Genomic DNA, 27,473 nt, shown 5'->3' on the forward strand with positions numbered 1-27,473 from the left:
AAATTGTTGGGCACAGGAGCAAATAAAGGAAAAAAAGTATCTTTGTCCCAAACATTATGGAGGGCATTGTATCTCTTCGGGATGAACTTCTTGCCTTCTGTGCACCCTTTGAAAGGGAAAATAATGATGCATCCTCACAAGTCCCCTCAGTCCCTTGGTTTGGCAGTGCATGAGGCCATGGACAGTGTAGGGATTGTTTGTGGAAAGTAAATGGTTGGTTACTGGGAAGTTCTCACTATTGCGTCAGAGTGAAGATGCTCAAATTGGCGGAACAACTTTGTATTCTGTCTGGGCACTCTACCACCAGATGTCATTAACATCAACTTCTCCAATTTTGTTTAACCCCTCTCCCAGTCTATTTCCCTATCCCTAGTCTCATTTTGTCCAGCTCCCCACCACCAACTGTTCTTTGTTTATACTTGAGGAAGAGGTCAGGTCTGGTTATCTTTACTTCCTATGGATTACCATATTGACAGCTGAGTTTCTCAAGCACACTTGTGTAATTCACTCAATTCTAGCATCTGCAAACTTATTTAACTCTAAAATGAAGCACCTTGACCTCGAAGCTGTGGGGAGAGAGGAAGATACAGGGGAAGTCCAGATAGCATTGATGGCTGGGTGAAGCAAATGTATTTTTAGGGAATATATTTCAGATTATTTTTTTTTTGTCATGTAATAAAACAGAAAATGTAATATTATATGAAATTTCCTTTAGTCTACCATAAGATAGACAAAGGTTAACCATCAGCAGAAATTGTCCAACATCCCTATCAGTTGGAGATAGAGAAGCAAAACAGGGTCGCGCCGGAGCCAGGGTCGCGCCGGAGCCAGGGTCGCGCCGGGGCCAGGGTCGCGCCGGGGCCAGGGTCGCGCCGGGGCCAGGGTCGCGCCGGGGCCAGGGTCGCGCCGGGGCCAGGGTCGCGCCGGGGCCAGGGTCGCGCCGGGGCCAGGGTCGCGCCGGGGCCAGGGTCGCGCCGGGGCCAGGGTCGCGCCGGGGCCAGGGTCGCGCCGGGGCCAGGGTCGCGCCGGGGCCAGGGTCGCGCCGGGGCCAGGGTCGCGCCGGGGCCAGGGTCGCGCCGGGGCCAGGGTCGCGCCGGGGCCAGGGCCGCGCCGGGGCCAGGGCCGCGCCGGGGCCAGGGCCGCGCCGGGGCCAGGGCCGCGCCGGGGCCAGGGCCGCGCCGGGGCCAGGGCCGCGCCGGGGCCAGGGCCGCGCCGGGGCCAGGGCCGCGCCGGGGCCAGGGCCGCGCCGGGGCCAGGGCCGCGCCGGGGCCAGGGCCGCGCCGGGGCCAGGGCCGCGCCGGGGCCAGGGCCGCGCCGGGGCCAGGGCCGCGCCGGGGCCAGGGCCGCGCCGGGGCCAGGGCCGCGCCGGGGCCAGGGCCGCGCCGGGGCCAGGGCCGCGCCGGGGCCAGGGCCGCGCCGGGGCCAGGGCCGCGCCGGGGCCAGGGCCGCGCCGGGGCCAGGGCCGCGCCGGGGCCAGGGCCGCGCCGGGGCCAGGGCCGCGCCGGGGCCAGGGTGTCCATGGATTTGCCTCCAGCACTCCCGCAACCTCCGCAGCCACACAGCCTTCAGTCCAACCCGAGCTCCAGATCAGAACCTCTGACACAATCAGGGAGCCTTAGCACCATATTACATCTTGGTTTTGATAGCTGGTACCCCTTCAGCCAGCCTCCAGCAGTCCACAGCGTGGTGTGAGTTTCTTGACCGCAGTAATCAGCAGCCCGCAGCCTTCATGGGTTCCTCACCTCGTCATCAACACATCGTGTGTTCTTCAGCCTCAGAGCCCCTTGGTGGTCTGCACTGTAGTCACCCTCCCATAGGTCATTGCCTCTGCTGCTCCTTCTCAAATTTAGGTGGGGGAGAGTTTCTTCTCGTCATTTTCTGGTAACCTGTGTGCTAGCCCTCTTCTTACATGGAGACTGCAACCTCTTGTGGGCTGCTGCTGAATATAGGTGCCACCATTTTGGGCCCAAACCCCGCAGGTACAGGAGCAGTCAGTTCTTTTAATGGGCCGTTTAAAGCCCATATGAAGCCGATGCCAGTCGGACTGGGCAGTTGGATCCTGTGGGAGATCACTGAGTCTCCGTTCCTCGCTCTCCATGCATCCACATCAGCGGCAGTTCTTTTTATTTGAAAATTTTATTTAATAATTTGCAAAATACAATATAATAAAGCAAATACAAAAAAATACATAAAAGCAAACAAAAACTATAAACTACAACTCCTCCCCCCCCCTACTAAACTAAAAAAAACTAGCCCATCCTCCCCCTTTGGAGCCTTAAAAGAAGAGTATTAAATATTCTCTGTTTGGTGTGCCATTTACTTAAATTCTATAGACATATATTTTAAATACAAACCCCACATATCAACAAAAAAAATAATTATTTTGCAAATTATATGTTATTTTTTTTAAATACAAACATGACTGCAGTTCATTATGCCATCTTTGCAAACTCAATTGTACATCATTTTTCTCATGTAACAGCTATACATTTTTTTACTGCTAACCCTAAATCTTTAAAAAACTGAGTACGGTTTAATCATTCGTAACTCTATAAAAGGCACATTAATATAACCCATTAAACACATCAATGGATCCAAATGAAATCTATTTTGAACAAATCTCTCAAAAACTTTATAACTTCCTCCCAAAAATGTTTAACTTTCTTACATAACCAAACTGAATGTATAAAAGTACCTTTCTGCTCTCCACATCTAAAACGCAAATCTGTTAAACTAAATCCATATCTCTTCAATTTGTCAGGTATCAAATATAATTGATGTAAAAAAATTATAATTAACCATATTATACATAACATTAATTAACTTTGTAACACTATCCACACATATTTTGACCATTCTTCCTATGACAAAATGATATCTAAATCATTTTCCCATTTCTTTTTTGCCTTATTCATATCTACCTTTTCCACTTTCTCCTGTAACAACCTATACATATCTGAAATAAAACCTTTTTCAACTTTATCCGCAATTAATAACTCAAATTTTGTTTGACCTGGTAAAATTAACTCCTGCCCATAATTCTGCTTCAAAAAATTACGAAGCTGATAATAAGCGAACAAAAAATTTGACTCGATACTATATAACAATTACAGCACAGAAACAGGCCATCTCGGCCCTTCTTGTCCGCACTGAACCAAGTCCTCTCATCTAGTCCCACCTACCTGCACCTTGTCCATAACCCTCCATTCCTCTCCCATCCATATACCTATCCAATTTTTCCTTAAATGACAAAATGGACCCTGCCGTCACTACTTCTCCCAGAACTTCATTCCACACAGTCACCACTCTTTGAGTGAAGAAGTTCCCCTCATGTTACTTCTAAACTTTTGTCCCTTGACTCTTAACTCCTCCCCTCAAAGGAAAAACCCTATCCATATCAACTCTATCTATCCCCCTCATAATCTTAAATACCTCTATCAAAAAGATATTGTATTCAAGGGTATAAATTCATCTTTATGCTCCAAGGAATAAAGATCAAATCTGCTCAATCTTTCTTTGTAAATCCCAGGCAACATTTTCATAAATTTTCTCTGCACCCTCTCTAACTTGTTGATATCCTTACAGTAATTCGGTGACCAGAACTGCACACAGTACTCTAAATTTGGCCTCACCAATGCCTTGAACAGTCTCAACACCACTTCCCAACTCCTGTATTGGATGCATTGATTTATAAAGGCCAGCATACCAAAATCCTTCTTCATGAAATTCTACCTTCAGGGAATGATGAATCGTTATTCCTAGATCTTTCTGCTCCACTGCATCTCTCCTGTAACCTTTCACACGAACAAAATCTCCCTGCCTCAAAACAATCCAATATATTAACTATTCCTCTAATCTCCCAATCTTTAAAATAAGGGATATGCAAAGAAAAAGGAATTAATTTATTTTGATATAATGGTGACTTTATAGATATTATCCCTTTAGAACCTATAAGTAAATTTCGATTGTACCAAACATTCATTATATGTTGTAAAACAGGTTACTTAAATGTTTGTAATATTAAAGGATTCCATTTATAAATAAAACAAGTAATAATATTTTCAGAAATCTGATCCATCTCTATTTTTTCCCCATCTAGGGGGTTGTTTAATATCAAGTAACCTATTAATAAATTTCAACTGTGCTGCTTCATAATAATTCTGAAAACAAGGTAACTGTAAACCACCTAACTCATAGCGCCAAGTTAATTTTTGAATATAGAAACTCTTGACAATTTACCTTTCCATAAAAATAACCTAATTATTTATTTCCTTCAAAAATTTTTTTGGTATTACACACGGTATTGATTGAAAAAGATATTGTATTCGAGGCTATAAATTCATCTTTATACAATTAACCCTTCCAACTAAAGTCCATGGTAAATCCTTCCACTTATTTAAATCAATTTTAATCTTATTCAATAAAGGTATATAATTTAAATTATATAAGTCCTGATATTCTTTGTTTACAACTACTCCTAAATATTTAATTTTACTAGACCATCTAAATTTGGTAATTTGCCTACAATCTGTATAATCTTCATCAGCCATTGGTAAAATCTTGCTCTTTTCCCAATTAACTTTATGTTCTGATAACCTACCATATTGATTCAGTAAATCTTATAATGACTTCAATGAACTTTTTGGGTTTGTTAAATATATCAAAACATCATCTGCAAACAAACTAATCTTGTATTCACTTCCTTTCACCATAATTCCTTTAATATTAAAATCCTGCCGAACTGCTTGAGCCAAAGGTTCTATTACCAAATCAAACAAAGCAGGAGAAAGAGAACAACCCTGTCTTGTAGAATGAGATAAATTAAAAGAATTTGAGATCTGACCATTTGTCATTAAATTCAACTCGATCAAATGCTTTTACAGCATCCAAAGTTACTACCATTGGTTGATTAAGTTGCTGTTTTGCTGCGTTAACTAATGAAACCAATTTAACTATATTATCTGCTGAGTATCTACCGGTAACAAAACCTACTTGATCAATATGTACCAATTTTGGCAAATAATTTGCTAATCGATTAGCTAAAACCTTAGCCACAATTTTATAGTCAGCATTCACTAATGATATTGGTCTGTATGAAGCCACTTTCAAGGGATCCCAATCTTTTTTTGGTATAACTGTAATCAATGCTCTTGAAAAAGATTCTGGAAATACATCAGTTTCTGTTGCCTGTTTCAATACATCCTTATATAGCGGAAATAACAAATAATTAAATCCTTTATAAAATTCTATTGTAAATCCATCCTCTCCAGGAGACTTCCCATTGGGCATCAAATGCAAAGCTTCCTTCTACTCTAAATCAGTAAAAATAAGCATCTAAATCTTTTATATCCAGCTCATTCAATAATGGCAAATCTAATCTAGATAAAAAAGAGTCAATTTGATCCATCTCTTGATCACCTTCTGATGTATATGAATTTTTATAAAATTTTAAAAATTCCCCATTTATATCCTCTCGTCTATAAGTAATCTCACCATTTCTCCTAACAGCATTAATTGTTCTTGATGCTTGCTCAATTTTAAGTTGCCATGCCAAAACTTTATGGTCTGTCTCACCCAATTCATAATAACATTGTTTAGATTGCAAAATATTTTTTTCATATCTGTATGTTTGTAAATTATTATAACGTAATTTCAATTTGGATAATTTTGACTTCTCATCTTCAGTACATTTTCTCTGTAATTTTTTTCTCCAAACTTTCGATTTCCTTTTCCAAGCTTAAACTTTCTCATAAATATTGCTTTTTAATCCTTGCTGTATACCTAATAATTTGACCCCTCAAATAGGCTTTTAAAGCGTCCCATAAAATAAATTTACTCTGTACTGAACCTTCATTTATTTATACATTTTAAAAAATTGATCCCTTACATATTTAATAAATTCCAGTCTCTTTAATTACATCTCATTAAATCTCCAACAATAAGACGTCTCAGTTACTTAAGCACCTAAACATTTGACTAACAACAAAGAATGATCCGACAATAATCTACTTTTATACTCTGCATAATTAAATCTCCCCTGTAAATGCAGAAATCAAAAATAAATCTGTTCTAGAAAAATAATTATGTCGAGCTGAATAAAAAGAAAAATCTTTTTCAGTTGGATTTAACCTCCTCCTTATTTCCACTAAATTCAAATCTTTCATTGTCTCAAGCAATCTTTTTGCCATTTTTGTTCTTTTTACAGTTTTTGGAGATTTATCCAACAAAAGATCCAAACAACAATTAAAATATTCTCCTAACAATACATTCTCATTTGACTGATCCAAATTTAAAAATACATAAGAAATAAATGTTTCATCATCTTCATTTGGTGCATATACATTCATTAATGTCCAACATTCAGAAAAAAATCTACCAAAACTCTCCCTGCATCGGCAGAAAAAGAATCTAAACTGAACAAAACCTTTTTATTTACCAATTCCGTTTTATCGGATGATTTAACCCCTTAACATTAAAAGTTGGAAGCTTAGAGTATTCATTATGTCTTACCAAATGGCAACCAAATTTATACAATTGGCTCCGTCTAAAACTAATTCTATAAAAAACCCCTTAACAAAAAGAAACCCCCAAAAAACCCAAAAAAAATCCCCCCAACCCCCAAAAAGAAAAACTGCAAAAACAGTAACTCCCCTTATTAATCGGGTGCGGTTAATTCCAACAGTGGCTGACGACTTCGGATTTAGCTGGGTCGTCATCTTCTCCCCAACCAGACAAAAAACAACCCAATTGCTGACGTAACAACCCGGATAACAAAAGCAGGTTTCCTGCGCACGGTTTCCCTCTTGCATGACAATACCTTCTTCCCCGCGCGCTGTCCCTGTCTGTTAGTTGTGCAGCAGGGCCAGCGCCGGTTCACTTGCTAGGGCCAGTGCCACTGTGCAGTATGCTGACTTTTAGGTGCGCTTGCTGCCTGGTCTGCTGGCTTGATCGTTGCCCCAGCGAGCTGCCACGTGGTCCTACCCTCCGCCCCCCCAAAGAACAGACGGTATTGTCCATGGTGCCCGGAGGCAGAGTCTCTGAAGGCTTCAGTGGCCTGCCTCTTTTATATTGTGCTGGCATCTTGACTGGGCTCACCGGGTCCAGATGTGCCAGCTTTACTCTGTCCTTGGTGAAGATCTCCGTCTTGCCTCTGACTTCCAGCTTGAATGTGGCTCCATTGTTATGAATGACCTGGAATGGACCCTCATATGGCTTCTGCAGCGGTGGACGATGCGGACCCTTGTAAATGAAAACATACTCACAGTCCTGTAGGTCTTTGGGTATGTTGGTCCTTGCGTGTCTGTGCCTGGAAGGTGGAGTCGGGGCCAAGTTGCCGACTCTTTGCCTCAGCTTACTGAGGAAAGCCGTTGCATTGTCCTGCTGTCCACCTGATGATGGTACAAATTCCCCTGGGACCACCAGTGGAACTCTGTAGACAAGTTCAGCTGAAGAGGTTTGAGGTCCTCCTTGGGTGCCTTGTGTATACCCAACAGTGCCGTGGTAGCTCATCTACCCAGTTAGGTCCTTGGAGTCTGGTCATGAGCATAGCCTTGAGGTGCCTGAGGAAGCGCTCCACCAGCCCATTTGACTGTGGGTTGTAGGCTGTTGTATGGTGCAGCTGGGCACCCCACATTGGACCACAAGCTTGAGGTGAACTGGGCCCCTCTGTCAGATGTTATGTGGGAGGGTAACCTGAGCCGTGCCACCCAGGACGAGATGAGGGCCCTGGCACACGAGGTTGTGGATGTGTCTGCCAGTGGGACTGTTTCTGGCCCTGGTGAAGCAGTCAACCATCGTGAACAGGTAGCGGAAACCTTGGGACACTGGCAAAGGTTTTACTATGTCCACGTGTATGTGGTCAAACCTTCGTTCTGTGGGCTTGAAGTGCTGCGGTGGGGTCTTAGTATGCCACTGTACCTTAGCTGTTTGGCACTGTGTGTATGCCTTCGCCCACCCGCTGACCTGTTTTCTTAATCCACGTCACATGTATTTGCTGGCCATCAGCCGGACCGTGGTTCTGATGGATGGGTGAGACAGCCCATGGATGGAATTGAAAACCTAATGTCTCAAAGCCACAAGGACGATAAGCCTGACCTGGCTGGTGGCCACATCACACAGGAGGGTGGTGTTACCTGTGCTGACTGGGATGTCCTGGAGCTGCAGTCCCGATATGGCTGTCCTGTACTGGGGCATCTCTTTGTCATCTTGCTGCGCCTCTGCCAGTGCCACGAAGTCCACTCCCTTTGATAGCGCATGGATCCTCTGTCGAGACAGTGTGTCAGCTACCACTTTATCCTTGCCGGAGATGTGCCTTACATCTGTGGTGTATTCTGAGGTGTAAGATATGTGACACTGCTGACGGGCTGACCAGGGGTCCAAGATCTTGGTCAAGGCAAAAGTTGGGCTTGTGGTCAGTGGAAGCCATAAAAAACCAGCCCTCAAGAAAGTACCTGAAGTGGCGGATGGCCAAGTACGGCGCCAGTAGCTCTCTGACAAAAGTGCTGTATTTCAGTTCTGGGGGCCGCAGATGTTTGCTGAAGAAAGCCAGCGGCTGCCAACTTCCTTCGATATGCTGCTCCAGAACTCCGCCGATCACCGTTCCTGAGGCATCCACCGTCAGGGTTGTTGGTGCGTCTGCCCTGGGGTGTGCCAAAAGAGCGGCACTTGCCAGGGTTTCCTTGGCCTTCAGAAAAGCCTCCGATGACTCCTCTTCTCTTGTGATGTCCTTTGCCTTGTCTGCCATCCGGGTGAACAAGGGCTGCATGATCCGGTCAGCTGAGGGGATGAACCTGTGGTAGAAATTGATCATCCGCACAAACTCCTATAGTCTCCTGGTTGTCCTGGTCCTAGAAACTTCCAAATGGCCTCCACCTTGCTGGGTGGAGAAATGGCTCCTTCCTTGTTTATCCTATGGCCAAAGAGGTTGATGACCTCCAACCCAATCTGGCATTTGACATGGTTGATTATCAGTCCAAACACACTCAGCCGGGTGTTGAGGTTGCGGATGTGCGTCAAGTGTTCCTGTCGGTTCCTGCTAGCCAAGAGGATGTCATCTAAGTAGATGAAGGTGCCATCCAGGTCTTGGCCCACTGTGTCCATCAGCCACTGGAAAGTCTGTGCGGCGTTCTTCAACCCGAACAACATTTGCAGGAACTTGAACAGGCTGAATGGGGTGATGATGGTGGTCTTGGGAATATCATCGGGGATTTGATGATATCCCCGCATAAGGTCCACTTTGGAAAAGATCTTTGCTCCATGCAGGTTAGCCGCAAAGTCCTGGATGTGTGGAACGGGGTATCGATCCCGGGTTGTGGCCTCGGTGAGCCAGCGTTAATTGCCGCATGGTCTCCAACACCCAGTGGCTCTGCCAGGAACTTGGTGTACTCATCGGTGGATCGCTGCATGGAGTCCAGATGGAGTGCTGGAAGCTTGTCATCTTTGAGGGGGAAAGTTTGGAAATTCTTAGAGTGGACCAGTTTCTGACCCTTCAGGTCCATGAGTGGGCAATGGGCGTGCAGGAAGTCTGCTCTGAGGAGCAGCTGTTCCACTGCAGCCAGTGTGAACACCCACAAGAAAAGGCTGCCTCCCAACTGCGGGTACCATAAGTCTGGATCATGCTGTTGTTGGCAGCCCTCAGCATGGGGCCCAACTGCCTGTCTCGATAGGGGCAGGATGCTGACTTCTGCTCCTGTGTCCACGAGAAAACGTTGTCCGGACTGGCGGTCCCAAACATTCAAGAGGCTATCTTGTTGGCCATCCATTGTGGCCATTAGCGACAGCTGGCCCTGATGTTTCCCTGGAATGTGCATGGCGGCCTGCACTGGCTGGCTCCAGAGCCCCATCTTGGTGATGGAAGCACCACTGGTCTTTGGGGTCGCCTCCTCTGTGAGGCTGCTCTTCCTTTCGCTGTTCTGCAAAGGATTGGCTGCGGGGTTTAGCAACAAGCCCCATTGCTGTGCACTCACTTTTCTGTTTCCACAGAATATTCACTCATTCTATAACGTTCCGGGGTCACTGAAGTCAGCATCTGCCAGGAGCAGTTGGACATCCTTGGGCAGTTGGTCCGGGAATGCCTGCTCTAACATGATGCAGGGCTCATGTTTTCCCATCTCGTTCATGAGAGCCAACGGGGTCCTGTCCCCTAGCCCGTCCAGATGGAGCAGACATGCTCTTCTCTCACGTCATGAGAGCCTGAGGTCTTGATTAACAAGTCCCTGAAGGTAGTGTATGTGTCTTCTGATGGGGGCTCTTGGATGAAGTTGGCTAACTGGCTTGCCGTGTCCTGGTCCAGAAGGCTCACATGGGGTGGACTTTGCCGTGATCTGCCAGATCTAAAACTGTGCCTCACCCTGATCAAACCATACGCGTGGCTGATTCGTCCAGAAGGTTGGCAGCTTGAGGGTTCACCAATTGTAGCTGCATGCTACTCGAAAGAAAAACACACTCATGAGTGTAATCATGTTGACCTCTGTGTTTTATTGGAGCTCAAACCCGACTTTTATACCTCTCACGTTCCCGCCATTTACCCCAATTGCTGATGGAATGACCAGCATAACAAAAGCAGGTTTCCCATGCGTGGGTACCTTCTTGCATGACAATACCTTCTTCTCCATGCGCTGTCCCTGTCTGTTGGCTATACAGCAGGACCAGTGCCATTTTGGGGTCACTGGCCCTTACGCTGCTCTTGCCATTTGTCTACCGGTTCACTTGCTAGGGCCAGTGTCTCTATGCAGTCTGCTGGCTTTTAGATGCGCTCATGCCCAGAGTGCCGGTTTGATCGCTGTGGCGATGGGCCGCCACACAGTAATTTTCTTTGATTTGTTCTGATAACAAAAACCTGTCCTCCTTGCAAGGACAAATGATGCTGGCTTAAATCCAACCATGATTTTTTTTTCATATCTCATTTCTTTAACCAGGTTTTGTTTGTTTTAAAAGTTCAGCCTGACATTTTTGAGAGCAACAACTTTTGAATGAGTAATGAAACTGCTGACCTTTTTTGTCTCCCTAAGATTGTGCCTTTTTATGGAGCGACGCTGCATTGGAGCCAGCTGAATGAGGAACAAAAGGTGGACTTACCTTTTAAGGAGAAGGCCTATAAGGCTGTTCCAGTGTTGCTTTTACGGAGAGCAACGTTGGGAGCCATCCTCTGGAGCTAAGGAAGGCAGGGCAAGTGGTGCAGTTGCGCCGCCGGTTGTCATAAGGTCAAACATACGCACCAAGCAATCTTTGTAACCCATAATCCCCCACCCAGCTTGAACTGTTCTGGGAATCACAGAGCAGTTCCAGCTGGGTGGGGGATTATGGGTAATGGAGAAGGCTATTCATCCCGTATCAATCAAAAAGAGGCTCTCCCTGGTGGGCTCTGCTGCACACTTGTCTACCTCCCTCCAGCCCGACTTGGTGAAGGAGCGAGGGGTGGAGGGAGAACAGGAAGAGGACATTTCTGGGTGGAGGAGGGAGCCCTAACCCCAGTACCAGTCACTGTGAGAGCCCTGGTGGTGGCTTCTGGGTCGCGGGCTGACAACGTCATTGTGACATAATCAGCCCAGCCCTAAGCATCTACCTTAAGTGGCATTGCCTTTATGGAGCGAGGTGAAGTGACTTGCTCCACCTCTGGGACTACCTCCTGGAAGGATCAGAGTCCGCATCCAGCATCTGCCGTCAGCATTTTTATAAAGGTAAGTGCATTGATGTGAAGGTGGAGAATATCTGCCTTTACATTCACTTTTTTTAAAACCGCTATAAAAAGGCCTTCTGTCCCCCTCCTTCTGAATTTTTGAAGGTTGATTAGAATTTCAGTTTAATGTTGAGCTTCCCTGTCTTTCATTTTTTTAATTTATGGAACAAAGACAAGTGTCGTAAAGCAATCCTTCACCATTTTTCACTGAAGGGTTCTCACTCATTTAAGAGTGAACTCTACTGCCATGCCATAAATATTTAAAGAACAGAAGGAGATAATTGAAACCAAGGTGTCCAGCAGCAAAGCTTTCAGATTCTTTCAAACTTATTTGCAATGTCTCTAGAAATAAAATGCTTGAAGCTAAATAAATAATTTTCCTTTCAGATGAACCATATTGATAAAAACTGGGAAAGTAGGCAAACAGAATAATCCTAATGCAGTTTGTGATAAAAGTAGTAATTATAGGCCTATGATTTCTGATCGGTGGGGGTTGAAGGTTTCAAGTAAAACCCTTAATGATAGTGTAACTGAGGCAAACAAAATCCATGTGTGTTTCACATTAATATTTATCATTTTGAATTATTGAAACCCATAATTTCATTGGATGTATAAATTTCATTTACCTTTGGAGGAAAATGACAAGCAATCTTTCTTTTCACAAAATGCAGGTCATCATGGAGGCTCTGTAGCTGAAGCAATCATCCAGAATGGAATGTTAACCCAAAGATATGTACGTATTGCAATTTTAAAATTGGAGCAGATTGCATAAAGTATAATTTTTAAAAAAGGCAGTAAGGTGCCAAATTGAAACTAGTCACACATTGGATTTTGGATAGAGATGTTGATGCATATGTTTGCACACATTATGAGACAAGGTCATAATCTGGAAGAACATTGGCTAAGCACTCAGAAGGTACTGACTGGACAAGTTGTTCAGAGAGAGGCAATGATTTAGATGTGATTTCTTTAATGTCAATGAGGGGAGATTTGATAGAGGTATACAAAATAAATGGTACTACCAGAGTTGCTATAACGGCCGTGCAGTTGCTGGTGTGGACTTGCGGAGATCGGGGAGTGGAGACCAAGTATTCCCCTGCGAGGTCCAGCTGCAGAGTCCAACTGCTGTTGGCTCTGTACAGGCTTTTGACGATAAAGGAGCTGATGATGGTTTACTTTAAAATCCTGTGACCACGGGGTCTATGCCCAAGGTGTACGGCAGTGGCCATGAGGGGTTGCAGTCTTCGGGAAAGTAGAGAACTGGCGCAGGCCACCAGAAAATGAGGAGCCCACCACCCATTTGAGAAGGAAAAGCAGAGGAGATGACCCATGTGACGGTGATCACGGCAACCCACGCAGGCTGCTGATGACTGTGGTCAAGGGACTCGTAGCACACTGTGGACTGCTGGAGGCTGACTCGAGACTGGTTGAAGGGGGACCAGGTATTGGAACTGGGGCGTGAGAGGGTGCCGAGGGCTTCCTGATCACGTCAGAAGTTTGAATCTGGAACTCGGCTTGCCAATGGTTTGGACTGAGGCTGTGTGGCTACGGAGACTGGGAGTGCTGGAGGAGAATCTCTGGACACTCTGGGGACTCTCTTTTACTTCTGTTTCTCTGACTAAGAGGAGCCGGGCAGTCTATGCTGATGCCCAATCTTTGTCTGCCTTGCGGTAGACTGAAGGAAATTTTGTATAATATTACATTTTCTTGTTTTATGACATGACAATAAAAAAATCTTGAAAAATTCTGAAGGATATAGATAAATGCAATCAAGCTTTTTCCTCTGTAAGGCAGGACAAGAATGGGAGGACATGGGTTAAGGATGAAAGAGGAAATGTTTAAAGGGAATATTGCAGGAACTTCAAGCAGAAAATGATGAGAGTTTAGAATGAGCTACTATCTGAAGTGACAAATGCATGCTCTATTGGAGAAAAATTTGGATAGTTACATTGGAGGAGTATTGAAGCCTATGGTTTGGGTGTAGGTAATTGGGATTATGCAGAATAATAGTTCAGCACAGACTAGATGGGCCGTAGGGCCAGTTTCTGTGCTCTAGGTTTCTGTTGTTCTAAGGCCAGGATTATTCCCTGATTTTTTGATGTTGCACAAAAGGATTTAGATTTTCTGGAAGACTTTGGCATACCTTTGGTACAGAAGGCTTTACGACTTATCCTCATAATGTGGAAATATTTTTCTTTGGCTATCAATTGTTGTTTCAGACTTGAGCGTAACTTCATGATGGTCATTTCAGAAGGATTTCTGTGCATAAATGGGCAGGTTTTGACTTTAAAGGAAAAGGTAAACAGACTCTTGCAGTTGCAAGAGGATTGTGCATGTATAACCTACTTATAATTTAAGGGCATTTAATTCAAAGTTTCTGATAATTCAAATTTATTAAATTATTGCATTCAACAAAGCAGGAGGAGGCCATTTATCTAAGGGTTTTTGAATTGTGGAATACCTGTTGTAAAGTGACCAGCATAGGTCATAGGAGTCTCAATAGGGGAACAGTTAGGAGATTCTATGCTGCAAAAGAGATTCCAGGATAATGTGTTGGCTCCTGGGAGCTGAAGTCCAATATGTCTCTGAGTGAGTGCAGAATATTCTTGGGGGAGGGTGAGCAGCCAGAGGTTGTAGTATTTATTGGCATGATAAATTCTTTGGATTCCTTCTGGTGCTACAAGCTAGGGAAGATCAGAACAGGAAGATAGTGCAGACAAACGTGGCTGAGGAGATGGGACAGGGTTTCAGGCATTTGATTATTGGAACCTTTTCTGGGGAAGGGGTACCTGTGCAAGTGGGATGGATTGCATTTGAATGCAAGGGGAACCAATAACCTGGCAGGGAAGTTTGCTAATGCTATGGGGGAGGCGCGGATTAAATTAGATTGGTAGGGGGTGGGAACTAAAATGAGGAGGCAGAAGAGGCAGTTGGCGCACAGATAAGGACAGCTAGTAGGGAGTTTGTGTGAAAGGATGGGCAGATAGTGCAAAATTGCAGTCAGTGGGATGAGTTGTAACAGGGATAGGAGTCAAAAGTAACAAATAAAAGGCAAAACGCTTTGTATTTAATTGCAAGCAGCATAAGAAATAAAGTGGACAACCTTGCAGTATAGCAACACATTGGCAGGTGTGATGTGGTCATCATGGAGTTGTGGCTAAAGGTTGGATGTCATTGGAAGCTTAATGTGCAAGGATAAATAGTGTATTGAAAAGATAGGCAGGTAAGCAGAGAAGCTGGCATGGCTCTGTTGGTCAGGAACAATATTAAATCATCAGAAAGAAGTGATACAGATTCAGAAGAAATAGAATCATTGTGGGTTGAGTTAAAAAAATGGCAAGGCGAAAAAAGACACTGTTGACTGTTATATACAGACCCTCACAGTTCGGCAGGCAGCCACCTCCTTGGAAGAAGACCGCAGAGCCCACCTCACTGACAAAAGACAAAGGAGGAAAAACCCAATACCCAACCCCAACCAACCAATTTTCCCTTGCAACCGCTGCAACCATGTCTGCCTGTCCCGCATCAGACTTGTCAGCCACAAACGAGCCTGCAGCTGACGTGGACATTACCCCTCCATAAATCTTCATACGCGAAGCCAAGCCAAAGACAGACCTCCAAACAGTAGCCAGAACGTGGGCAATAAATTATTACAGAAAATAGAAAAAGCATGTCAGAAAGGCAATGTTATGGTAGTCATGGGAAATTTTAACATGCAATTAGATTTGGAAAACCAGGTTGGAACTGGATCTCAAGAGAGAGAGAATTTGTAAAAAAACCTATGAGATGGCTTTTTTGAGCAGCTTGTTGATGAGCCCACTATGAGATCGGCTTTTCTGGATTGGGTGTTGTGTAATGCACCAGAGGTGATTAAAGAGCTTTGAGTAAAAGAATTGAGTTCATTTTGTGATTTAAAAGGGAGAAATTAAAGTGAGATGTGTTGGTATTAAAGTGGATGAAAGGGAATTACAGTGCCATGAGAGAGCAACTGGCCAAAGTAAATTGGAGCAGGCACCAGTAGGGAAGGCTGCAGAGCAGCAATGAATGGAGTTTCTGCAATAAATGAGGAAGGTGCAGGATAAATACTTAAAATACATAAAAGAGAAAATATTTGAATGGAAAAATGTGGTTGTCAAGAGAAGCCAAAGCCAATGTAAAAGCAAAAGAGATGGCATACAAGGAAGCAAAAATTAATAGGAAGATAAAGAATTGGGAAGTCTTTAAAAACTTGCAGAGGTAATTAAAGAAACTCATCAGGAGGAAAAAGATGAAGTATGAAAGTAGGCAAGCAAATAATATCAGAGGATACAAAAAGATCTTCAAGTATAAGAGAAGTGAGAGTAGATATGGGACCACTAGAAAATGATGCTGGAATAATAATAGGAGACAAGGAGATGGCAGAGAAACTAAATTAATACTTCACTGTGGAAGACATTAGCAGTGTGCCAGATGTCAAAGGGTATCAAGGAAGGAAAGTGAGTGCAGTTATTATTTCAAAGGCGAAAGCGCTATAAAGCTGAATGGTCCAAGGGTGGATAAGTCTCCTGGACCAGACGGATTGCACCCTTTTGAAAGAAGTAGCTGTAGAGATTGTGGAGGCATTGATAATGATCTTTCAAGAATCAATACATTCTGGTATGGTCCCAGAGGATTGGAAAATTGCAAATGTCACTCCACTATTCAAAAATGAACCTGGAAGTCCTTGTATACGATAGCCTGTAGCACAGTGCTAATAAAGCGTCAGTGACTTAGGTTGGAATCTGGTGCTGTTTGTAAGGATTTTGTACATTCTCCACATGTCTGCATGGGTTTCTTCTGGATGTTCTGGTTTCCTTCCATCCTCTAAAATGTACTGGGGTTGAAGGTTAATTGGGATATTTGGGTGGTACGGGCTTGTGGGTCAGAAAAACCTGTTATTGTGCTATATGTCTAAATTTTAAAAATTTTATAAATTTAAACTTGCATGTTGAGTCAGTGAAGAAGAAAATATGCTGGTATTCATTTCAAGAGGAATAGAATGGAAGTGCAGAGATGTGATGTTGAAGAATTATTATGCACTGGTGAGACCTCACGGAGTATTGTGAGCAGTTTTGGTCTCCTCATTTCAGAAAGGATGTGCAGATGTTGGAAAGGGTTCACAGATGTTCACAAGGATGATTTTTGGGAATGAAATTATTATATGAGGAGTGTTTGGAATATAGGAGATTGAAGGGGTGAATCTCATTGAAATATATTGAATGTTGAAAGGCATGGACAGAGTAGATGTAGAAAGATTGTTTCCCATAGTGGGAGAGTCCAAGACAAGAGGACATAATTTCAGGAATGAAGGGCATCTGCTTAGAGAAGAGATGCATAAGAATTTCTTCAACCAGAAGGTGATAAATCTGTGGACTTTGTTGCCACAGGTGATTTTGGAGGCCAGGCCATTGGATGAATTTAAGACAGAGATTGATAGGTTCTTGATCAGCCAGGGCACCAAAGGTTATGGGGAGAAGACTGGGCAGTTGGGATGAGTAGGAAAATAGATCAGCTCATGATTGAGTGGCAGGGCTGACCTGATGGGCTGAATAACCTCTTACTGCTCCTATGTCTTCTGGTCTTGTGCTCTAAATCTGACCATTTTTATTTTTGTTGCTGTTAAATTTGCTTACTCTTGTTTTTTTCAGTTTTGGATGTGAAAAAGTGAAGCCATGGGCTGAATATTTTTAACTGCATTGGTAAGATGGGAACTGCATCTTCACTGGTTGGTCCGAATGAAGTAATTGAAGACACTGATGGTGATGGAGGGGAAGCTTGTGAGATTCCAGTGGAGGTCAAGCCCAAGGCTAGGCTGTTGCGCAGCTCATTCAGACGAGGTCCACGTGTAATTGGTTCAAGCTTTAAATCAACAGCTTCTGTCGACCTTGAATATGCTGCAGAGTATGAACGACTCAAGAAGGAGTATGAAATCTTTCGTGTCAGTAAAAATAATGAAATTTCTTCCATGCAGAAAAGGGAAACCAAGCTTGACAAAGAAAATAAAAGGTTGAGGGCAGAGCTTCAGGTAAGAAATGGACAATGCAGTGAATAATGCACCTAAGTGGCATCTTGTTGTCTGACTTCGAGGTATACTCCTTCAGTCTTCCTGTGTTGAATACTGGATCTTGCTCTCACAAAAGCATTGTGGAACCTGCTTCACTTGTACCAGTTTAATACACTTGGCAGTGATGCTTATGTCCCAGGAGAGAACAAAAGGTCAATTAAATCAAGGACAGTAGACACAGGGAATGATGCCAAATTCTCTTGTATCATCTTCATTTGCAGATGTTCTCCCCATTCTGTTAACTAAATCCTGAGGGAGCACCTCACCATCAGATAATCATTGGGTCCACGACTATCTCGAGGGAAATTAGAGACAAGGCTATCTAGTTGCTTTCTTCAGAAGACTGCATCAGTGAAAATTTTCTTTTTCTCAATGCAATCCATTAGTTGTTGCTTCTGTTTTATATTCACTTTTCAGCATGGGGCCTTTGCTGACTAGGCCAGTATTTATTGCCCATCTATAATTGGGGTAGAAGTGGTAATGAGGGTGAATTAGATTAGCAGTTATTTGGATTATACAATTACTTTTGAAGATTTATGTACCTGAAAGGTTGAGGCAGTTTTTTATCTCCACTGTTTGGCCTGCAATGATGTGTTCATTACTTTATTTTATCAATTCTGTTCCTATTTTAAATTTGTGAAGTTTTTTTATTTTTAGGAACTTTGGCTTCTAACATAGAATAGGACAGTATGGTTAATGTAGAGGCTAGCACAATGCTATTACAGCACTAGTGACCCAGGTTTGAATCTGGTGCTCTGTAAAGAGTTTGTACATTCTCACCATGTGTGCATGGGATTCCTTGGTGCTCTGGTTTCCTCCCACCTTTCAAAATGTACAGGGTTCGTAGGTTAATTGGGGCTTTTGGGAGGCTTGAGCTCATGGACTGGAAGGACCTGTTACCATGATGTATCCCTAAATTTAAATTTCATTTTTTTCTACAACATGAGTAAAGCAGCTGTACTTGTAGCCAATTGTATTTTTTCATGGTTGTGTTAAAAATAAAAGTACAATTAAGTCCTTTCATCCTAAAACCATTGATTTGAACTTTGAATTTGTAAAATGGAAACTCTTCCTGACCAGAACAGGTTTTCATGCATATTCGTGTTTCTTTGATTCATGTGAGATAATAATTTATCATTGCAAGCTGTTGTCATGCTTAGATTTAAAACTTTATATATATAGATATATATATCTATATATCATATGTATAGATATATATATGAAATCTCTATCTATATATAGATATAAATCTATATATAAAATAAAGTTTTTCTTACAAAAACCAAACAAAACAACCCCTCCCATCTCCCATCTCCATTTCACAATATAAATCCACACAGTCAGGGCTCACATTTATGTTGACCATCAAAAATTGCACATGGGGAAGTCACTTGGATTTATACTATAGCAACATTTATTATTTGCTTTATTATTCGTAATTACATTTGGGCCCTTATATGATCCAAATATGACTGCTGTATCTTAATAAATGTCATATTTGATCTTTAAGTTGTATTTATATTTTTTTCCATAGGTATGCAACTATTCATCTCAGCAGTCCATCATGCTATATGTAGAGGGGAGTCGGATTTCCAAGTAGTCACAATACATTTCTTAGCCACTTCCAAGCTATTTTAACAAATTAAATTTAGAATTTAATTAATTTATTGCTTATTTCAATAAAATTGTCCAAAAGCTAAAGCTCCGGGTCGCCCATGAAGGTCACCTCTGTTATGCTTGTTAATTTCCATAATATCCTGCCAGAAAGGTCTCACATTCACACATGACCACGTAGCATGTAAAAACGTTCCTTTTTCAATATTTCAGATTTTGATTCATGCAACTTCTGTGGTGTGAGATATAATTGGTATAGGAAATGATATTGCACTGATCCATATCTTGCATTTATAGTTGATATCTTGCTATCCAAACACCAATCAGACAAGCATTATTGCAACATTTAAATCCAACTCCCATTTCTCTCTTGATCTCTGTAAACCTGGTTTCGCACTTTCATTCTGGAGACCATAGTATATCTTAGTTATAAATTTAGCTGTATTCCCCAGCCAAACTGTTCATTCATTTCACTAATTTCAAAAGGGGCCAACCATCCTTCTCTTAGGATTGATCTTAGCTGGAGAAAACAAAAGTAAGTCCCATATTTGTTTAATTGTTCAAAATACATAAGAAATCCCTCCACATAACAATTATCAATATACCTTATTCCTTTATCATACCATGAATTCAATATTTTGTCGTCCAGATTCATAGGCAGCAAGACATTTTTACAATATGGTATTCTTATTAACTTAACATTCCATATAAATGAGCAGGAAAGGGCTTTGGCAAATACTAGAGCGCATCGGATGTCCCCCGGAGTTCCTCAACATGATTGTCCAACTGCACGAGGACCAACAGGGTCGGGTCAGATACAGCAATGAGCTCTCTGAACCCTTCTCCATTAACAATGGCGTGAAGCAAGGCTGTGTTCTCGCACCAACCCTCTTTTCAATCTTCTTCAGCATGATGCTGAACCAAGCCATGAAAGACCCCAACAATGAAGACGCTGTTTACATCCGGTACCGCACGGATGGCAGTCTCTTCAATCTGAGGCGCCTGCAAGCTCACACCAAGACACAAGAGAAACTTGTCCGTGAACTACTCTTTGCAGACGATGCCGCTTTAGTTGCCCATTCAGAGCCAGCTCTTCAGCGCTTGACGTCCTGCTTTGCGGAAACTGCCAAAATGTTTGGCCTGGAAGTCAGCCTGAAGAAAACTGAGGTCCTCCATCAGCCAGCTCCCCACCATGATTACCAGCCCCCCCACATCTCCATCGGGCACACAAAACTCAAAACGGTCAACCAGTTTACCTATCTCGGCTGCACCATTTCATCAGATGCAAGGATCGACAATGAGATAGACAACAGACTCGCCAGGGCGGGTGGCGCCTTTGGAAGACTACACAAAAGAGTCTGGAAAAACAACCAACTGAAAAACCTCACAAAGATAAGCGTATACAGAGCCGTTGTCATACCCACACTCCTGTTCGGCTCCGAATCATGGGTCCTCTACCGGCACCACCTACGGCTCCTAGAACGCTTCCACCAGCGTTGTCTCCGCTCCATCCTCAACATCCATTGGAGCGCTTACATCCCTAACGTCGAGGTACTCGAGATGGCAGAGGTCGACAGCATCGAGTCCACGCTGCTGAAGATCCAGCTGCGCTGGATGGGTCACATCTCCAGAATGGAGGACCATCGCCTTCCCAAGATCGTGTTATATGGCGAGCTCTCCACTGGCCACCGTGACAGAGGTGCACCAAAGAAAAGGTACAAGGACTGCCTAAAGAAATCTCTTGGTGCCTGCCACATTGACCACCGCCAGTGGGCTGATAACGCCTCAAACCGTGCATCTTGGCGCCTCACAGTTTGGCGGGCAGCAACCTCCTTTGAAGAAGACCGCAGAGCCCACCTCACTGACAAAAGGCAAAGGAGGAAAAACCCAACACCCAACCCCAACCAACCAATTTTCCCCTGCAACCGCTGCAATCGTGTCTGCCTGTCCCGCATCGGACTTGTCAGCCACAAACGAGCCTGCAGCTGACGTGGACTTTTTACCCCCTCCATAAATCTTCGTCCGCGAAGCCAAGCCAAAGAAGAACATTCCATATAAATAAAGTCCTTTGCTGTTTCTTCTTCTATTGAATTTAATCCCATTCAGATCCAAGAAATAGGACTGTCTTCTTCAAAAAAGAATGATAAAAATCTTGGATATGCTGATAAATAGTATTTCTTAAATTCTGGAAGTCTAAGTCCTCTCAATTCATCGTCACATGTTAGCCTTTTCAGTGAAATTCTTGGCACTTAGTTTTTCCAGAGGAATTTCCTTATGTAATCAATAATTTAAAGAACATTTTGGCAACGATTGAAAAAGATACTGTAATCTTGGCATCACCTTAATTTTAATATATTTACTCTTCCCACTAGAGTAATTGGCAAATCTTTCCATTTCTTTAAATATTTCTCTATTTTTTCTAAAAGCGGAGTGTCATTTAATTTACATAAGTTCTGTAAATTATTTTGTCATTTTTCCTAAATATTTTATTCCATCTATCTTCCATTTAAATCTACTACATTTTTTACATCTCTCATAATCAAAATTTCTCAGTGGCATTGTCTCACTCTTGTCCACATTTATTTTATAACCTGATATTCTTCCATATTTTTCTAATATTGTTTGTAATTTTATCAAGGACTCAGCTGGGTCAGACATATATAATAGCACATCATCAGCAAATAAGCTCATTTTATGCTCTTCCAGTCCAACTTTGAAGCCTTTATAATATCTGAATCTCTCCTTATAATCTCCACCAGTGGTTCAATAGCTAGGTTAAAAAGCACTGGGGCCAGAGGACACCCCTGTCTACTCAATCTACTCAAGGGAAAAACTGCTGACATCTGGTTGTTAGTTATAATTTTGGCTAGTGGTTTATTATAGAGTTCTTATCCAGTTTATAAATTTTATGCCTATACCAAATTTTTCCAATGCCTTAAATAGGAAAGACCATTCTAATCGATCAAATGCTTTTTCTGCATCTAGGGAGATAGTTATACTTGGATTCAACTTTGATTTTGCCATATGTATTGAATAGTCTACTTAGACTATTTGAAGAATGACTTCCTTTGACAAATCCCACCTGATCTGTATGTATTAATTTTGGTAGATATTGTCCCAGTCTATTAGCTAATGCCTTTGTGAATATTTTATAATCAGCATTAAGGAGTGATACAAGTCTATATGATAAAGTATATAATGGGTCTCTACTTTTCTTCGGTAGAACTGTAATTATAGCAGTTAAGAAAGATTCTGGGAGGGTCTGGATCTCTACTGCCCAGTCCAATACATCCATCATAATGGGCAACAATAAATCTTTAAACTGTCTGTAGAACTCAGGAGGAAACCCATCCTCTCCCTGAGATTTGTTCGTTTGTAAAATTCCCAAAGCTTTCTCAATTTTTTTCTCTTGTAAAAAGGGCACCTAAATCAATTTGTTCTCTATCTTCTAATATTAGAAGTTCAGCATTTGTTAAAAATTCATCCATCTCATGTTCATCTCCTAATAATTCTGATTTATATAGTTTCATATAATATTGTTTAAAAGTATTATTTTTTTTTGATTATGTTATAATATTAGCCTTTGTTTTTATTGCATTTATAATTCTATCTGACTTCTCTGTCTTTAACTTCCATGCACCTGTTCTCCTAACTCATAATATTTGTGTTTGGTTTTTAATATAGCTTTTTAAATGTTCCATACATTTGTAATGCATTATATTTCAATTTTCTTTATTCTCTAATAGTCAATGTTTTTCTTGCGGCCCTATTCTCTGATATTCTTTTTCCAATTTTGTTATATCTTTCTCTAGACCATCCAGCTTTGTAGCATATTCTCGCTTAAGATTTTTTGTATAAGAAATTAGATAAGCTTTAAGCGTATCCTGTATTAAAAAGCTATTATCAGTCGAAGTAAGGTTAGTTTCACAAAATGGTTCTATCTGACTCTCAATGAACTCACAAAAGTCCCTTCTTTTCAACAGTGTGGCATCGAGACACCATCTATACACACTTTATTGTTTTTCCATTATTGCAATAGTTAAAGTTAATGGCGAATGATCTGAAAAGTCTCACCAAATATTCTGTTTTTACCACTACTTTTTAACTGGGCAGACATTAAAAACAAATCAGTTCTTGTATTTGAATCATATACCCTTAAGTAGAGTGAATAGTCTCTTTCTATGGAGTTAATCTGCCTCCATATCTCAATCAAATTTATATCCTACATAAATGATAGTGTCGCTTTTGCCCTTGTTGTTATTCTGGCTGATTTATCCAATATTGGATCTAGACAGAAATCGAAGTCTCCTCAGACCAGTATATTTTGTCTTTCCTCTGCTGTTTTTAAAAAAGATATCCTTCATAAAGGCTTCATCATCATAGTTTGGTGTATAGATGTTCATAAACATCCATTATTCTACATACATTTTATAATGTGCCATTACAAATCTTCTGGCTTGGTCAGTCAGTGTCTTTTTTATTATTAGGAGTATATTTTTGTTAATTAGAATCGCTACTCATCTTGCTTTTGACCAAATGAAGATGATATTATTTGTCCCACCCATTCTCTTTTTAATTTAGCATGATCTAATTTGGTAAGATGCATTTCTTGTAGAAAGACTCTATATCCCTTTAATTTTTTTAGGTGTGCCAAGACCTCCTCCTTTTCACCTGTCTGTTTAGCCCATTAACATTAAGCTAATACATTTTAACGTTTTATCCATATTGATTTTTTAAACAATATTTTTTAACAATAAAACCTTTCTGATTGTTTAAATAATAGTGATCTTTGCCCTTTAAAACACACACACACAATATCCCTGCCCTGACAGTAGCATAAGAAGAAACCCCAATAGCCCACGATAAAAGATCGCGGAATCTCTTGAGGAAGAAAAACCCCTCCCTTTTGCGCTATATTTTATAGATACTCCTCTCCAGGCCCCATTCTCCCCCGGAAAAGATGCTGGCACTCCCGGAGTCTCCACTTTGCTACTACTTTTCCAAGTTTTCTATCTTTTCTGAGCTCTCTGTTAACATTTCAATAAAATTTACTTTTCAACAATAAATATGACTTTTTAAAAAAATACAACTTTTACTTAATCCCATTGTAAACATTCTTCACAATCTTGAAACCTTAGCCTTTTCATAAACCTGGCAAGAAGTCTTCCTCCTCATTCTTAGTCTTGAAAAATCGTCTATTACTTTTTGCTTCTCCGACCTTCAGAGTCACAGGGTATATCATTGAATATTTCAAGTTTCTGGAACGCAGTTGTCTTTTTACATCATCAAACTCCTTCCTTTGCTTAATCAATGCAGGCCTAAATCTTGGAAAAATAGGACTTTTTCATGGTCATTCTCAGGCGGGCCATTATTTTGCTTCTCCCAGAATTGTCTCCCATTCCTGGTAACTCAGAAGACTTACCAGGTCTGGTTGTACTCGCTGATCATTGGCTCTCTTATGTCTGAGGGTCCTGTGAGCTCTTTCAATATGTAATTTTTCTCCGAATTTGTCTTCTTCCAGCACTCTTGGGATCCTTGTTTTGGAAAAGTTCGACAGATCTCTTCCCTCAATTCCTTCTTTCAGTCCAATAATTCGGACATTATTTTGTCAGCTAAAATTCTCCATGTGGTCGATCTTGTCCAGCAGATCTTGCCTGTCCGATCCCATTTCTTCGCATCTTTCTCTAACACTTTTAGCTTATCCTGTGTTTTTACCAAATCTAGTTCTGCTTGAGTCTTTCTTTCCATTTAAATTTTCAATGGTTTTTTTAATTTCAATCATTCTTTCAGTCATGTCTCTCATTACATTTTGGATGACAACAAATCAGTTGCTCAAGTTTTCCATTTTCTCTAGGATAATATTTAGTTCTTGCCCAGACTTCCCAATTCTTCCGGGGTCCTACTGGCACTGAGTCCACTCTTATGCTGCTTGATGTTCCTGGCAAAGTAGAAACTTCTTCAATTCTTTGTTCTAGGCTGCCTTGGTTTCTTAGTACTTATTTTGTTCATTTTAAAATTTTAACCGTCTTTTTGATACTCTTCATGGAGAGCTCCATCAGAACATGTCTGCCTACGTCCTTTGCATGGCCACGCCCCCGTTAGATTTAAAACTTAAACTGGTGTAAAACATGCTTTAAAAATGCAAGTAAACAGATCTTTAGCTATGTAAACTCTTTATTAGTGAATTATAACTATTTGGGTGCCTAATGAATGCCATTTAGGTACAGTTTTGGACTAGTATTTAAGGAAGAATACAATTGAAAGTGGAAAATTAAAATTTCTTCAATGACGGTGATTGGTACTAGAACCTTTGCTCCTTCGTATATGCATTATCAATTTAGAAGTATGATTAGTAAATTTGCAAATGACCTAAAAATTGATTTTTAGTGTTATGGATAGTAAGGAGGATGGCTCCATGCTATCTTCTGTAATTTTATATTCCTGATGGTTTCTGCTCTGTCATCACTCTAAGGAAAACAAACCTATCACATGAAGTCTTTCCTTGTAACTGTAATGTTTCAATCTAATTATATGGAGAGAATCTAGCACTCAGCCTTTGTGTGTTCATTGCTTTCTGTTTGTGGTCCAGTCTATTTGATCCTATTAATGTAAGTGTAGCTGAAGATGTGGAGGTATACAATTGGTGACATGGCTGGTGAAGAAAAATTAATTTCACCTTGTTGCTTTCTACCCCCTTCCATTACCTTTGAAAGATTTTTGTCCTTGATTTCTCTTCAATTTTACATTCACAGATTTAACACCACACTTTAAAGCCATCATTGGTGATAATCACAATATTGTATACACTGCTGAGTCTTCAATTATGCTTTGTTTGAAATGCTCATGACTTTGTAACTTGCAGGCACTCCAGAAAACCTACCAGAAAATACTTCGAGAGAAGGAAACTGCTTTGGAGGCAAAGTATCAGGCCATGGAAAGAGCTGCTACGTTTGAGCATGATAGGGATAAAGTAAAAAGACAGTTCAAGGTAAATGCAAACAAGACACTTTTCAATTCACCCTCAGTTTCTGCTAGCTGGTTGTGCATTGTCTTGTGTTCAGTCAGAATACTAAGCTTCATTCTTGAATTTCTATCGAACCTTAAAGGAATATTTTGGAAAATAAAAATTTGCATGTAATTGTGCGGGGTGGACAGGGTATTTGTAACAATAACATATCAAAGCTCTTTTGTGCTTCATAGACTTGTGCAAGAAAATCTGGATTTTAAACAGATCTCTGTGTTCTGTGAAGTCAATTTAAGAGCTTCATGGCTATATTTTAAATTCAAATGTAATTTCTCTGTAGTAACCTGAGGCCAATATTTATCCCTCAACTTGTCTCATTAAAACATTGTTATTTTATGGGAGCTGGTATACAGTGCAGTTCTTTTACTCCAGTGATTGGACTTCAGAAATACTTCAATTTAATTTGACACAAGCAGGAAATATGGTTTTCTTTAATGTGTAATAATTTATAGATTACACTGGCAACTATCCTGGTTCATTCGTGAGTATGTAGTGTCCAGTCTCCCAGCCACAGTCAGGTTTCGGAATATTCTGATGAAATGTCACCAACGTAATTTCTGAACCCTATTACCTTCACCAGACATGATGTAGGGTCTGCTGAATATTTCCACCTGTATCTGCTTTTTATTTCACATTTCATGCCTTGCATTACTTCACCTTGTGGTGGAGTAGTACGTTTCCCTTGAGGGCCAATGTGTAAAGACTGGCAGTGGGAAAGCTAAATTATTCAGCCTGTACTTCTGTGGGTAGCAATGTGGGAGAGAGAATGCCATCTTCTGAATAATTGGAGTTTGAGGGTGAGCAAATTAACATGTTTCAACAGGTAGTTAGAAAGGTTCAATTTAGCTTTTATTTTTAAGATATTGGTTGGAATAGCTACATACCAGTATTTAGCTTGAAAATCTATTTAGAAATGATTACCACATCTTTCAGCATATAAGTCGACTTTCAGATAAGTTGGATCCTCATTTTCAGCCTCATTTTCATGGTTTTATCATATAATGGGCGTATAAGAAACCTGCCCTCTCCCAAATTTTCTGCAAGGAACGTGCTGGAGACTGGTGTCTGGGACTCCC

The 27,473-nt window shown here is 41.6% G+C and overlaps 1 protein-coding gene across 5 annotated transcripts in view; it reads left to right on the top strand.

Moving 5' to 3' along the window:
• nphp3 (nephronophthisis 3) overlaps positions 1-27,473 on the top strand; it is a 153,018-nt gene that overhangs the window by 7,572 nt on the left and 117,973 nt on the right. For 2 of the 5 annotated variants that reach the window (XM_069913527.1, XM_069913530.1), the window contains exons 1-4: positions 11,570-11,678; positions 12,349-12,410; positions 17,344-17,720; positions 26,236-26,361. In XM_069913527.1, coding sequence (XP_069769628.1) covers positions 17,400-17,720; positions 26,236-26,361 — 447 coding nt within the window. In that variant the 5' untranslated portion in view covers positions 11,570-11,678; positions 12,349-12,410; positions 17,344-17,399. Of the gene's footprint in view, positions 1-11,569; positions 11,679-12,348; positions 12,411-17,343; positions 17,721-26,235; positions 26,362-27,473 lie in introns of those variants that run through there. The other 3 variants (XM_069913528.1, XM_069913529.1, XM_069913531.1) reach the window with 2 other exon arrangements.

This window comes from Narcine bancroftii, chromosome 1 (genome assembly GCF_036971445.1).
Source record: "Narcine bancroftii isolate sNarBan1 chromosome 1, sNarBan1.hap1, whole genome shotgun sequence".
Taxonomy (NCBI): Eukaryota; Metazoa; Chordata; class Chondrichthyes; order Torpediniformes; family Narcinidae; genus Narcine; species Narcine bancroftii.